A 15,580-nucleotide genomic window follows, 5' to 3' on the forward strand; every position below is an offset into this window, starting at 1 on the left:
GTGACACGATTACACAGACGGAAGGGATGAATCGGCGACAGCTCGGTGAATGGCTCACCAGCTAGGTCCATGGCTAGGGCTAGCTAGCCATTTACCGTGCTAGCTCGGTAGATGGCTAGCGAGTTGGAATGTTGCCCTCCGTCCTATCGATCGCTTCAAACGGGCGTCCCAAGTGCGGTCCTCGGGAGCCCCTGTCCAGCCCGTTTCCGATGTTTCCCTGCTCCGAGCAACACACCCGAGTCAAGTGAGCGGCTGATCCGCGAGCTTTGCGCAAGCCCGCCAAGGATCCCCCGTTTGAATCGGGCGCGTTGGAGCTCGGGCGACATCGTGAGCAGGCTGGGTGGGTGGGGGCGCCTGAGGACCCGACCGACCTGGACACCCGCGCCGCTTGTCAAGATTTCAGTCAGTCAATGGGGAAGGACTTCTGCCGAAAGTGCGTCATGATGTCACACAGCGGACATGAAGCATTTGTTTTCTTTTTTTTTGCTTTTGCAAGACAAATTTGAAGGCTTTCAAGGCGTCCTGATCAGGGCTGCCATCAATTATGGAGGCCAGCGATGAAGCGTGAAATGGTTTTAGGTTGCGCCGACTGCAATGCCGCATTCAAGGACACGCCGTAAACGCCGGCACTGCGGCTTGAGCGTTGTTCTCGTTTGTGTCTCTGTCCCGTAGTGCACCCGTCCAAGAAGAACCGGCAGACGTGCGTAAGGAAGAGCCTGATCTGCGCCTTCGCCATGGCCTTCATCATCAGCGTCATGCTGATCGCAGCCAATCAGATGCTGAGGAACGGCATGGAGTAGCCGCACCCACTGTGACACACCCTCACACACACGCACACGTTGATTTCTTTTTTTTTCTCGCGCTCCACCCCTTTACTCCGACAGCAGGGACTCTCAAGGGCTGCCGTTACCCACAATCCTCCTCTGTCCTCTTGTGATGATGCAATAAGACGGCGCCGGCCGGCACCGAGGAGCGCTTGAATTTTTGCTCGCGCGGACACACGGGGACAGGAAGGAGCGCCTGGCCTGATGCCGCGTGTGGAGGGACAGGACGCGTCCAACCTGCCAAACCTCACACAAGTATGGCAAACACACGTTGCGGCTGCCGCATGAGTGCGGCGAATTGCTGTGGTGTTTGAAGAAAAAAAAAAAAAGTTTTTTTTTTTTTTTTAATTATTATTATAATCTGTTAGTCCGGACTTTACGTCCTCCGAGTGGACGAACGAACAGGCCTCTCTCTCTGAGTCAAGGACCCCCAACACCTCACGTCCTCCTTTCTCATCTTCCTTCCTTGTCCTCCTCCTTCTTTCTCATCCTCCTCCCTTTTTGTCTTCTCATTCGTTTTTCTTGTCCTCCTCTCATCCTGTTTTACATCCTCATCTTCCCTCTTTGTCATCCTCTCCTCCTCCTTTCCCCTCCTTTTTTTTTTTTTTAAATTTTTTTTTTACTTTTTCTCCTCCTGCCATCCTCCCCATCCACCTCTCTTGTTCTCCTCCTCTCTCAAGTCTTTCTGATTCTCCTCCCTCCGCCTCCCCGGAGCATGAATATTCTTCCCGTTTGTCGCCGTCTTCTTCTGACTTCCTGTTTCACACGGCGACCAAGTGTGTTGAGGAGAGCAGCAGGCGGCGCCGTCCCGTCTCGTCCATCTGTGCTGTTTCTGTGTGCGTGCGTGCACGCATGTCCACTTCCTTCTTCTGACTTGATGAATTATGAATTGACTGATGAATGATTGATTGACGAGTGATGCTGTAGGTGACTTTTCTTAAGCTTTACGCACGATCAAGCACATGGAGCAGCAATACTGAGATCACAACACAATGTGCATCCATTTCGTATAGCTTGTCCTCATTGAAGTGGCCGGTTGACCCAATTTGGCAAGAGAAGCGCGGCGCACGCCGGACCGCTCGCCGGCCGGGCCACATATAGACAAAGAGCAATTCGTGGAGAATTTAGCGTCAGCGAGGAAGCTAACGTGCATGTTTTAGAAATGTGAAAGGAGGAGGCTGAAGTACTCCAGCCCCCGAATCTCGCAAGAGTGAAGCACGTGCGCTTGTTCACCGTGCTGTGACTCCTCTTTAGGGTGACAAGTGAGCTTCATCTCCTCCCAGTTAATTTTTGGACACCGTGCGGTATCCACCTTAGTCCTGGGCCCAATGAGCCTTTGCGTGAAATACGGCCGCGCAACTTTGTTTTGTTTGGCCACATGACAACTCCACACGAGCAATGTGGCCACAGTAACACCGGGGTTGTCGCGGCTTTAAAAGCCATAACGTTCCAGTCCCTACTAATGTAGCCGGCCGGGTAAGCGGATGACGTCACAGTCACTTGTTGAGCGACTTTGTGAACTTGTTGTGAGGCCACGAGCAATCTCACAAGCTCTGGGGCCTATCGGTGCCTACAAAGTAATCCAGTTGCTCGTGTTTGAATGTTCGTGTCGGTCGTTTTGAAACGCCACGGGGGCTCGTGATCGATTCGAAAAGCAAAAAAGCAACAACAACAAAGACGTGCAAATAAATGTAAGAAACCGCACAGGGAGTCGCGCCCATAATTGTTTGAGGAACAGGGAGTTAGTTACCCTCGACTGCTCACCAGCCAATTGCAGGACACGCGGCGAGGCAAATCATTCCCACTCACACTGACTCAGCAGTGCATTGAAAGTTAGCTAGCTTAATGCGATAATGAGCAGCAGACGGGGTAGCTTCCAACAACTGCTACTTCAACACACATGGAGCAGCAACGCGTACAACGACACAACATATATTGTCTCTGCTCTGCGGCGACGGCTAGCGGAGCTTTAAACCTTCCGTGTGTGGTCGTCTTGCTTTTAATTACGCTGCATCATGCCGGGCGTGTTTGGTACAACGCGGTACTGCAGGGAAGGCGCGCACCTCGAAATCGGGACATGACTATACTGTAAAAGTCCATTCCGAAAAAACCCAAAACGATGGCTTATAAATCTGCCACAGAGCGGACGTTCACCGTAGAACTGAGTCGGAAAAGCAGCATCAAAGTCGCCATACGCCTCCACTGCACTTAATTCTAATAACTTAGGGAAAGCCACCAGGTCTCTTAGGCCCCGCCCACGCCATAACGAAATACTGTGACTGCACAACTACAGTAACACGCTTGCGTCGGATGACGTCACTCTGAGGCGGAATGCGCGTTCCAAGCCATAACAGAAGCAAAGAGAAACGGGATGACCAGCAAGCTTGATACAAGCGCGCCCTCTGGTGGACATCGCGCAAACAGCCTGTTGCTTCACACGAACAAAAACAGATTTGAATTCAACGATGTGTTTATTATTGTCATTGTGACGCTTGAACAAGCACAATAATAAACATTTTGTTACATGAATGATAATGAAGTGAGAATCAATCCTAGGTTGCGTTGTAGTATTGAATGTCATTAGATGGTGTACCTAATGACGTGTCCGGTGAGAAAGATCAAGGGGTGGGCAAACGAGATTTCAAAAATGGACGGATGGGCCATGTCCTTTGTAGATGAGATCAAATAAATGTTAAAGTGCAAACATATACTGTATGTAAAACATGTAAAATAGTTTTATAACATAATGGATTTGTTTGCATTTGTTGTTTAGAATTCTTTATGATGAATTGCCAATTATTCAATAAAACTAATAATTAAATGTTAAATGTGCCAAATAGTTTATTCAAACAATAAACTAATAATTCATTCTCATTTTCCATTTGATTTTTCATCTATATTTATAACGGACCAATAATGTGTTTACAAGAAGAACTAAATGTCAAATGCATGTGTAAAGAAAGTATTGTAATCATAAAAGAATTCATTTTCATTTTATATATTTTTTTTAATGTGAATGAACCAATTATCTAATTAAAAGAAATAATTCCGTTGTAAATGCATGAATAGAATTGTTTATTTTAATAATACGCTACCGTAATTCATTCTGGTTTCATTTCATTATTCACAATGAAAGGATGAAACAAACAACACAGCGGGCCGTACACTTTGCCCACCCCTGGTGGTCTTACAACAGCTTTTGCAATTTTGTTCTCAAAGCTTCCCGTTTATTTTTGAAACACAGAATATTATCAAGTGTACAGAAGACCACAGGGAGTCACACTTTTTTAGTTGTCGTGTGTGTGTGCGCGTGTGCGCTTGTTCCATTCAGGGGAACTTCTTATCTTGAAAACCAGCCTTGCAGGAATGTTTGCATGCCTCCATTCCTGGGCTTTTATTTTGGCGGGGAAAGGGATGCTCGGGTGTCTCTGGAGTAGCGTGGACACTCTCCACAATATAACAACCAAGCACACACGCTCACACACACTTTGCATGTGCAACACTGAACAAACACGTATAGACTTTCAATTGTAATATTTAACAAGGCTCAGTGTGTAAATACTGAACATGTAAACAAGATGATGCAATAAATCTTTGTTTTTCCAATATCCGCCGTGTGCGCCTACTTTATTTTATTGATTTTTTTTTTTTTTTTTTGCTTTGCTGTCATTCAAGTTCGCTCCCCCGTGCATAGCGATAGGACTGGCCAAAATGGCCTGAAAATCTCTTCATAGTTTTCCAAAAAATGTCCAATTTTAATCAATCTTTTGCCCATTCCCTTCTAGAAAACACAAAATGACAATGCCATATAAAACAAGTTTTTTTTTTTTAATATTTCTGGACACAATTAGAACTCAAACTACATGATGCACAACTACTAGTGGGCATTTTGTAGCTGCTTGTAGGGTCCAGGAGCAGGGACGGCACTACGGCAGGGCTATGGGGGGGGGCGATTGACCCGTCAGAAATCTGCGTAGCCCCAGTTAAGCCCCTCCAGCATTTTGTTTGATATTCTAGAATATCTTTATGAATTATTTTCCTAGCCCCACTACGTATCTGTCAAGTCCCCCCTTATCCCCGGGAGAGAAAAAATCCTGCCGCCATCCTGTTCCTGGAGACTACTCTTGCATAACACGTGCCTACTACATAGTTGGGCCTCGTAGTCACTAGTGCAGCACAGTAGTTTACATTTTAACAATGTTTAATGGCATACTATTCGGACAAAACTTGTAGTAGAAAAAAAAAACATTCGTAGCGCCCCCTCATCTTTCTACTAGTGCACTGAATTGTCTTAGAAGGGCAAAGACAGTACTAGTAGTCTGACCTTAAGATGTATCTCAAGGCTAACAATCACTAAATGATGAAGTGACTTTGGAAAGTATGTTGAAGTCAGTTGAGCAACTTCATTTCGACTCAATACAGTACATTGCTTTTCTGCCATGTTGTGGCATTTTGGTGCCAAGCATCTCTGTTGAAGTGGATCAAGGGGCTTCATTTAGACAAACGTAGTTATTTGCCACCATCGATTGGTGGACGGACATCAATTACTGGCAGATTTGGGCTATTTGGCACAGGTCCCTTTCCCAAATCCGGAGTCCTCTCTAGTCTGCATGCTTGTTAGCAACAAGCTAAACCAGTAGGTTAGGCACACAAAGATGGTTTAAAGTATCAAGTACTTTGTTTACTGGAAGACTGTCCTGGTTGGCAGAGGAAGTGACATCATTGTAACAACACAATACAATTGTTCACCTTTATACATTTGCACATGTCTCCGAAGGACATATATGGACATGATGAAAGTACCTAGCCCCACACCTATTGTTGATATTATTATTATTATGAAATGGTCTACAACGGCAGTCCCCTACAACTGGGCCGTGGATCGGTACCCAGGACACAAGGAGAGGCTGAACACAAAGTATTTTATTGAGCACCAGAGTCTGAAAATAGCTTTATTTTGAAAATCAGGTGCTGCCTGCGTGTCTGTAAAACGTCTCATCTCAGTCACGCGACATGGAACAAAGTAAGCCCCGAGCTAGCAAAAACAAAATGTGTTCACGGAGCTTCTTCAAAAATGGGAACAAGCCAAACAATGAAACAATCTCGGCAGTCGGGTTTATTGCTACTTGACTGGCACGCACCAAACCCGCTCTGCTTAATATGTCACAAGAGGCGTTGAAGCCGTCAAAAGTGCTTCGGCACATGAAGCCCAAAAATACCCAGCATCAAAAAAACAAGTCTTTGGGGGGGTTTTTTTTGGGGGCGGGGGGGGGTGTCTAATGGTAAGGTGTATTTTCAGTCAATTGTTTTTCATTTTTTCAATTCCGATTTGTCAAAGTATGTCTGTACTCGAAACCCGTCAGAGGGGTACCTCTGATCTCTAAGAACCTGCTTCCAAACCATAAGCCATCCAGGTTGAAGTTTTGCCACCTCCCTGTCCTGGTAGAAGTCAACTGGTGCATTTGCCCAACTTAGTATCCAAGGAGATCAGGACTGGCCCTGACGACCCCCCCAACGCATCTAATCATCTGAATGTGCGAAGCTGCAGTGGTCCTGCTAACCGGACACGGCAACATCCTTCATGGTGTTCTTGATGGTCCACCGCTGTCCGGAGCAGGCCTGCAGCACCACCTGGTGGCCCAAGTACACTTTGGCGGGCACCACCTCCAGGCACCGGCCCGAGGCGGAGTTTACCATGGAATTACCCTACGGGGGAAAACCAGGAAGATCAGTTTTCTGAACCAACCAAGACCCCAACCTTCATGACAAGTAGCAGCGCTGATCGTGCAGGTAGCGGTAGTAATAGTAGTATTAGAGATAGTAGTCGTAGCAGGCCCGGATCGGGTAATCTGTTTGTTCTGGCAAATTGCCACTGGCCTGCGGAACGGTTTAGAAATCAGTGCATATAGTGTGCCCGTACCACTTCATTCCAACTCTGTCTCTCTGTGGTACAAATGTATTGCTCATGTTTAAGGCAGGCCGTGATATTACACAACGCCCTGACTGCTTACTAAGGGTGTCACCAGGTCACAATATGTTCATAGCAAAAGAAGAACAAATACAATACAATTTTGTCTGCCTTAATCTTGCTGGCTTAACATCATTTGGTAAACGTGCCTCGTTTAAGTGTAAAATGTCTTATCCCACGTTATGTCTACTTGCCTATTGTTCGCTCTGAATAAAAGAGACGAAGCAAACCGTAACAATCATGAGAAGAAGCTGTCACCTGAGTGAAAATCCACTTGGTGCGCTGTTGGTCCTGGTCTTTGTCGCAGTCCAGGAGTTGCGGTAATTTGGTCGCGGGATCGTCCGCCACGCAGCGAGTGTCCTCCCCGGTGCTGCCCAGCGGGCCCAGGAACAGATGGCCCTCTTTGGTGTAACGTCCGATCTGAGAGACACGAGCATGACGCCAGCGCCTCAAGGTAACATGAACAAATTCATAACAGTACTCAACTACATCTTTTTTTAGGTGTCTGTAATTGACTTGAGTGTTCGTTTTCTCATGACTTTGGACTTTTTTGTTTGTTGATAACTATCAGTGCTTTCTACTCCTCACTTTGACAATATGATAGAATATTTTTGTTACTATTCTCAACCTCCGCAAATGGCGGCGTAAAAAAAGATATTGGTCAGTAAAAAATTCATTTGAACTTTTGGACTCCAGTAGCCTACATTTCACCGTTTTTTTTTTTTTTTTTTTTACTTCTAGTTCAGAGAAACTCTTCAATCAGTACTTCTACATTTACTAGTCTTTTTTTTTTTTGGTACTTCTACTTAAGTAGAAAGTGTGAGAACTTTTGACACCCCCAGAGGTACGTAATTCAGGTTACTTGGGTGTATCCCACCTACCTGGGGACCCCAGCCATGGCAAGGGTGCAGTGTGGCCGTGTGGTTCTCTCTCATGCCCTGGTCCAAACACAGGTGGCTCGCTTTAGAGTTGCGCATCTGAAATGACAAACATAACACTTTTGACTTACAAGATACGAGAAAAAAAACGTGTTGGAGTATTTAGCAAAACATTGTGACTAGCATGCTAGCTAAAAATCAGCTCTACCTTAGGCAGTGCTAATGCTAACTCGCCTTTGCCCAGTGTAAAGCAAGCAAGTACCTGTAAGTACAATTAATGTCTAGGTCCAGGCTAACAAATAGCAGTTTCCATTGGTAAGCTTAGTGCAATGGTTTCATCACCATCGTGAGTTTAGTTTGGGTCAGTGCCTAGCTGAGTATCGCTAGAACGCGCTCTCCATTTCAGAGTCAAAAGGACGTACGGGTCTGTGCTATCGTCTGAGCATCAGAAGTTAATTCATTAGCCAGTGCTTCGGTGATGTTATTTTTGTCTGAATTTCCACCGTGTCTATTTTTAATTGAACTTCCTAGTTGAAATGTAACTATGGCTGGTGTTCCCTCTCACTTCCGTGCAATATTCCTTACATAAAATCTTTCTGACTGACACTTCACACATTGAAGAAGGCTAAAATAATTTGAGTCCTTTCCCCCATTTTCTGAGTGTCTCTGCCGTGACCAAATGGAAGAGACATTCCCAGGCTGGCTGTGAGACATAGTAATAATCTGTCCAGCAAGTCCTAGGTTGTACCCTAGGTCTACTCCCGGTTGCACCTACCCGTAAGACCAACTGGCTTCCACGGTAAATGGCCCATACACGCAAACTGGTTTGGTTTCTCTTAACATGGAGGGCTCCCAGGTCACATGCTCCTCACCCAGACATCCCTCGAAGGGACCTAAATTCTTCGGCCTACGATACAGTTCACGGTGACATTTTCCGTACCCCGGGGAGTCGTCTATCTTTGGCAATCACCGAAAAGGATACATGATAGAAAATGGATGTTTGTGTTTGTGCGGATGCACAAAACACGAAAGCGAACCAAATCGTGGCCCTAAAACTGAGGTACGGACCATAACATGGGTTACCTGCACTATTGCACCCCTACTGGAGACCAGTCCAGAGTGTAATCTGCAGACCGGCACTGTGCGAAAGCATGGACCAAAAACCGAGGTATGGACTTAACAGTGTTACCCGCACCACTGTACTCTGACTGTAGACCAGACCGGGACATGGTCTACCTTTGCCAATCCCTCAACAGGGTATGGCTGGAAAACGCGTTTTGTGCGGACTCACCTCGCCATAGTAGAGAGTGTTGCCATACGTCCTCATCTCCGGGTAAACGTTGTCCAGGTACCACTGGAAATTCTTACACTGCAGACTCTTCCTGAGCGCCACCCTCTCAGAGATGTCCCCAAAGTCGATGCCGTGGTTCTGCAGCCGTTGTCACATTCCATCAGCTGAGCGATTCACATGCATCGTGGAACAACAAGATGGTAGATGATGTGGGCGTCACCTCCATGGGGATGTTCCAGGCCAGGTAGACGTTGGACTTGAAGCGGTCCATCCACACCTCGGCCACGCGCAGAGCGTTGCGCCGCATGTAGAAGGCAATGTTGCTGTGGTAGGGCTTCTTCACGCGGGCGATGTGAGCTACGCGGGAGCACGGCAACACCTCCATGCTGCCCCCGCACATCCACACCTGCGGGGGGCGCAGTCACGCAACTCTCATTGCGAAAAGACTTCAAACACTTTTTTTGCCACTTCCAAAAAAAAGCACACTAGATAATAAATATTTACTCACTAAGGGCCCTATTTTCGTGTCGGGCATAAGTCTTTTGGTATTTTGCCAGACTTTCCACTGGTAGAATTGAGCAGAACGGGGGCGTTTGCACGCTTGTGCCCCGTTATGGGATGCAAGTAGACTTTTCCCGACCAATCCTCGCGGCATACCTCATTTGCATCAAATTCGGGGCGGCGGTAGCGCACACCCGAGTACGCCGTGCCTGACTGAACCGCCCAACTTGGGAAACAACCCGCTCAGCTAAAAGTCCAGGCCTCCGGCTCCGCCTGCCCCTCGATCATATACACCAAAATTGCGTTGGACCACCTGTGCTGCAAAACAGCTCTCCTTTTAGCCTGTTTATAATTTAGTCTACTTTGTGTAACCAAATTTGCAGATGCGCTGGGGGGCAAGGCAGAAACACCCAGTGAGACGAAGCACATCCAGCAAATTCACAACCACGCTGGACTAGACCATTGCCCCTGCACGAAAATGACGATGCGCTCGTTTCTACACTGAGCGCTGACTACTTTCTCTTACCAAATGGTCAGATGAGTCGGGGGCGAGGCAACTTTGTGCACCGGAACGCCCGGATCGGCCCAACACAGCCCCAAACACGCTAGACTAGACTTGCGCTGGCACAAAAATGAGTGCACTGGCGCCTGTCCATCAAAATAGGGCACTAAGTCTTGTAACATTTAGACGAAAACAATCGTAACTGAAGTTCGCTCCACTAACCCTGATGCCCAGTTCGATGTTCTCTCCCCCGTAGACGTCCATGCCAGGGTCCAGAAGCCCAAGCTCGCCAAAGAAGAGACGATTGGCCACGAAGGAGCAGCCAATCATGGCGGGACTCCTGTCGCAACAAAGCACACAAGCATTTAGTGTTCGCCCACTAGATTGCGGATGTTCAACACCACTTATATCCATTTGATTGTATTCGCCATAGAAACGCTTGACTGTTTGTCCCAAAAAATGTTTTTAGTACTTCTGAATAAGTCCGAATTTAGAGTTACGTGCCTTCGTGTAGTGCGCGTTGTGCCACCACATAGAGGGCAGCACCGAGCTCTAATGAAAGAGACGCAAGGGAATCAAACGCAAGAAGAAGAAGCAGCAGCGACGAGAGGAAACGCGACGAGAGCTCGTGGAGGTTTATTGGCTGAGATGATATCGGCATGACGCGGTCCCCGCGTGAGGCGCGCCCACCTGATGGGCGCCGTGACGTCCCCATCGTCCCACCACTGTTTCGGTGGGTTGATGTACATGCACCACAGCTCCCAGCTGTAGCCGTGGCCGGAGTTCTCGTAACGCTCCACCTCGAAGGTGTCGTGCTTGATGTTGTCGATGGACGGCAGTATAATCCTCCTGCGGTCCTCCTTGATTCGAGCCAGAACCGGCTCGGCCCTGAAGATAAATGCACACCGCGTCATTTTTGGGGCATGTCGCACCAGTGACCAAGCGCGGTAGGCCTACTGTGAAAGCGACGATACGCGATAGCCATGCTATCGCATGCCTCACCAGAAGGGCGTGAACTCCACGTGGGCGTCAAAAAATCCCGTCACCTCGGCGCTGGCCACCTTCCAGCCCTCGATCCTGGCCCGGATCAGACCCTCCCTCTTGTGGTTTCTGACGATCTTGACCAGGCCTGGGTAGCGCTTCTTCACGTAGTCCTCCAGAGGTCCTTTCAGCTGCTCTGCAACACAGCAACAAAACGACACCATCAACTTGGTCTTGACGTTCTAGACAACAAGTGTAGATGAGAGTGGCGCTCACGACTGGCAGCGGTTCTCGTTACAGGTGCCGGTGCATTCCAAGATAGCCTTACGCTAACATGAGGTACCACTACACTCGCGTGAGATTCCAAACACTCACATCAGCTTTTGTCGGACTGCAGGCATCATATATCAACACACTTGTATCAGGTATCAATACAATGGCATCTGATATCGATTCGCTCGGAACAAATATCGAAACACTGCCAGTATCAGATCTTACCTCTCATCCGAACAGACTTCATCAACTCTTTGTGTTCCAAGTTGGAGACGTGCCCCAAACCACGAACGCTATCATTCTTTTGGAATGCAAAACCACGGTCGTTAAGATGCCATAGTATGAGATCCACCTGAGCGTCAGGTGGATACGCTAGCATCAGCTATTCATACATTAACATCAGGTAATGATACACTTGCATCAGGGAGCGATACAGTCGCATCAGGTATCGATACGCAAGCAGGTATCAATATTCTAGTGTATTCAAGTCCATCTACTAACATCCGATGTTGATACATTAGTATCAGGTGTCAATTCAGTAAGTAACAACAGGTAATGATATGCGAGCGTCAAGTATTGATACGCTCGATATCTCTACACAAGTATTAGATGGTGACAACTGGCATGGGTATCGACACACTAGTACCAGGTATCAACATTCTAGCATCAAATATGCATCCGCTTCAATCAAATTGTGATTTAATGATACGCTAACACGATATCAATGTTCCAGCATCGCATTTCCGTTGTTGAGCTACATATTTTCAATGCTTCCATGTAATTGCCGGATAAGGATTGAAGTGTAAGTTCTTCTGCCAAACTCATGGCACTTCCCCCGCGGTCTTTCGGAATGGACGGAGTCGAAACAACACACCGGCGCCTTTTGATCTGTGACTCAACTGGTCAGATGCTTCCTGCTTGGCCAAAACGCTCGCACGTACTCACTTCCTCCTCTTCATCGTCATCCTTCACCACTTTTAACGTGTGTGTCCTGATGAGGAAGTGTTCCTAATTAGTCAACAGTTGCTCACCAAAATAGCACAAAAATTAATACGTTGTTCAAGAATTGTAGCAGCAGCACTTCCCCCCGAACTTGCATCTACATTGTTTGTTTTACCCTTTGTTACTTGCAGTATCAATGTTAATACCACAGAAGTGAACTCGACTATGGCCGCATTTCCACCTGAAGTTCCAGAAACGCGTACGTCTTGGGACTTGTAGTACCCAAATGAATACTCAATAGTAAAGTCTGTAGTCGCATCTTTAGCTTTGTACGTCTTGGGTACGGCTAGAACCGGAACCCCCTCGGCGGTCTGGTAAGTGTTTGTTGGCCGTAGCGTACCGTCGTCGCTGTGGTCGTCCACCAGGATGATTTCCTTGAGCAGGTGGGCCGGCGTGTGATTGACAGCCGAGTGGACCGAGCGCAGGATGACCGACAGGGCCTCGTTGACGAAGATGAAGACCAGCGCCATCTGGGGGAGATCCCGGGGGTGGCTAACGTTTCTGCACCTGGACGTCGAGACAGTATGCAAAGAGGACATTTCAGAATGCTTGTAAACGACTTACGACGGTGACGACCGCCGACCTTGAGCTAAAACTATGACAAAAACGTGTTGTGTGTGTATTACCCCAGGACGTTTCCAGTTGTATGGACTAACTCAATGCCACCGTTTTGTAACAAGCCCTTTCCAATTTTCAGGTTTGATTGAGCAAGAACGAGGTTGCTTTTGAATGGACACCCCCGCAAATCGGTCGACGGCTCTTCTTCGCCACAAGCCAAAAGCAAAGTAAGAACATTTTTGACTTGAGTGATGTCTGAAGTGCGCCCTGCGCGTACGAAGGTTGTGATTCAAATGTGGCTTTGGTGAAGGTGGGATCTCCAGTTATGACTTTTATGCCAGCTGAAATATTCACTTTATTCTCTACCAAGTTTATTGGTATCCGACACTATTGTATCGGTACCGGTTTAACATTTTTTTTTATGTTACTGTAACGATATCTGATAGTAATGTGTTGATACCAGCTGCTCGATCAGGTATCAGTAGATTACTATCAGATATCGTCAGATACTTGATGAGACTGTACTGATATCGGATTATACCCATACCTGTGGTTACTTTGCCGACATCTGATCATGCATTGATACCTGATAGTAGTTTATCAATAAGGGTGATAGTGTATTGGTACTTGTTGCTATAGTCTATTGATTTCGGATGTTGGTTTATCATTATTTGTTGCTAGTATCGATACTTGTCAATGTCCGATGTTGGTATATCGATGTAAGATGTTAGTGAATCAATAACTGATGCTGGAGTATTGATATCTGATATGCAGCAATATCTCAAATTTGATTGATAAATGATAGCATATCGATACCTGATGATAGTGTATCGATACACAATAGTAGTGTACTGATACCTGATGTGAAAGTATCAATATATGATGCAATACTGATACTAGTGTCCCGATACTTGTATCTGATACAAGTGCATTGATATCTGCTGGTGGTATATCGATATACCGTTTGTGCGTCCACTGACCTGTCGGGTCTGTAGTCTGGGATGGTTCGGTCCAGAGAGATGGTGTTGCTCAGGTAGGCGTTGTAGCCATATTTGTCCCTCAGGTACTTGGCATCGCTATCCTCACCCGGAGAAAGGCTGGCGGCCAGGCCGCGGGCTCCCCGGCCCCCGAAACCCTCGATAAGGCCCAAAGATTTGGACAGACCTCAACACAACATATTAGGAGATTATTAGCTTAGCATCGTGCTCAGGAAAAGTCTGAGTGCTGTAACACTAAAATTCCCCGTGGGTGCAACAAAAATGGTCGGTGCTGAAAGCTTTCACTGGAATAGTGTGGGTGTTGAACCCTTTCACTGGGAAAAGTGTGGGTGCTGAAAGAAAATTCCCAAATTAGAGACGGTTTTGGCAGATAAGCTTGAGCACCCTTTTTGGACCAATGTCAAAATATTCAGATCATTCAGGACAAGTTTTCCATTTTCCCCATAAAATTCCCCATAAAGTTCATCATGAATTCCGATACTGTCTTCCTCCTTCCACAACAATCCAACTTCATGCTGTTCAGCTCATGCACGAAGCTATCGATATCAGACACAAAGGAAGACATTTGGAAACATATTTACAAACTGCTTCCTTGATTCTAAAAGTCAACTTGGGTCCTTTCAGTCAGCTCTTCAGCATTTGCACGCACACAAATGGCATTCTCTAGTGATTTGTATCATTTATATTACACGATCGACATGATTTGCTTTGACGTCATCTCATTTGAAATGCCTGCCCCAAAAAGTGCTGATGAAATGGCCACAAAAGTTGCAGCTTGCTATACCGTTCAGCTGTCGGTACACGACGTCCTCCAGCGAGCTGAGCCTTTCGAGCAGCACTTGGTGGCTGACGGCGGCGGTTCCGTTGGCCCGGCTCGGCCTGCCGCGCTCGGCATCCGGAGAGTCCGCAGCGTCCGCAGCGTCCGCAGCGTCCGCCGGAGCGGCCACGCGGAGCGCCGCCTTGCGCGCGCTGCTGCAGCGGCTCCTGCACAGCGTCATGATGCAGACCACCGCCAGCACGTTGAGCACCAGCAGAAGCCTCCATCTTCTCAATAGAGCCATGGACAGCCAGGGCGGGTTCGGGTTCGGCCACGAGCAGAATAAGAGGAAAACTCGGTGCATGCGGCGCGCGTGGCGGAACTGCAGGGAAACGAGATGATCAACATTGATTTTCGGCAAGATGCTCCATAGTGGTTCACGATGGAGCTCCGTGCTTCGGCTCCGCGGTTCGGCGTCTTTGAGCCGGGCGGCGTCGACGAGGCATCCCGCGGATGAGCGCGATCTCAGGCGGGCAGCAGATGCAGATGCAGATGCAGATGCCGATGCAGATGCCCTCTCCCCCGTACCGGTACCGCCGTCGACGTGTTCGTGTTCATGTTCGAGTTCGCTTCTGTCGTAGCCGGCGATGATGAAGGTGGTAATTATGAGGATGCGCGTGCACGCGAGCGGCTTCCGTGCGCGTCGAGCAGACGCACGCGCAAGCACAGATGAGTGCACGTGCTGACTCATTTTTCATCTGTATTAAAATGAATAAAACCGGTTGATGGAATTATTTATAGCGATGTAAATTCAAACGTTGAAATGCAAATGTTGAAAACCCCGCAATACATTACTAATGAGTGCATGGCATGCGCTATTATTTCCTTATCGTGCAAAGATAATCATCTGTTGTTACTGAAATATTAGCAAAATAACAAATACCAGAATAAATTACATGGCTCACTTTGTCATCTTAGCAAAGAAAGGTCGCTTCCCACTAAATGTTATGATAAAAGAGTTTTTTTTTTTTTATTCAAACAACTTTT

The 15,580-nt window shown here is 47.2% G+C and overlaps 2 protein-coding genes across 5 annotated transcripts in view; one reads left to right on the forward strand and one right to left on the reverse strand.

The window, feature by feature from the left end:
- Window positions 1-4,432, forward strand: part of caln1 (calneuron 1) — a 19,148-nt gene extending 14,716 nt beyond the window's left edge. For all 4 annotated transcript variants that reach the window (XM_086035107.1, XM_086035108.1, XM_086035106.1 and 1 more), the window contains one exon: window positions 673-4,432. In XM_086035107.1, the coding sequence (XP_085891233.1) occupies window positions 673-800 (128 nt within the window). In that variant the 3' untranslated portion in view covers window positions 801-4,432. The remainder of the gene's footprint in view (window positions 1-672) is intronic.
- On the reverse strand, window positions 3,925-15,248 carry galnt17 (polypeptide N-acetylgalactosaminyltransferase 17). Its single transcript, XM_086035103.1, has 11 exons — window positions 14,561-15,248; window positions 13,759-13,942; window positions 12,561-12,727; window positions 10,967-11,141; window positions 10,655-10,852; window positions 10,187-10,304; window positions 9,182-9,367; window positions 8,962-9,099; window positions 7,674-7,769; window positions 7,051-7,212; window positions 3,925-6,530 (listed from the first exon to the last, which is right to left on the reverse strand). Exons 1-11 carry the CDS (start codon window positions 14,895-14,897, stop codon window positions 6,381-6,383), a joined length of 1,911 nt encoding a protein of 636 aa, XP_085891229.1. The 5' UTR covers window positions 14,898-15,248; the 3' UTR covers window positions 3,925-6,380.
- Window positions 15,249-15,580: the final 332 nt, after the last annotated feature.

The sequence above is a fragment of the Filicampus tigris genome, chromosome 7 (genome assembly GCF_054856515.1).
Source record: "Filicampus tigris isolate MCC_2025a chromosome 7, RoL_Ftig_1.0, whole genome shotgun sequence".
In the NCBI taxonomy this organism is placed as follows: Eukaryota; Metazoa; Chordata; class Actinopteri; order Syngnathiformes; family Syngnathidae; genus Filicampus; species Filicampus tigris.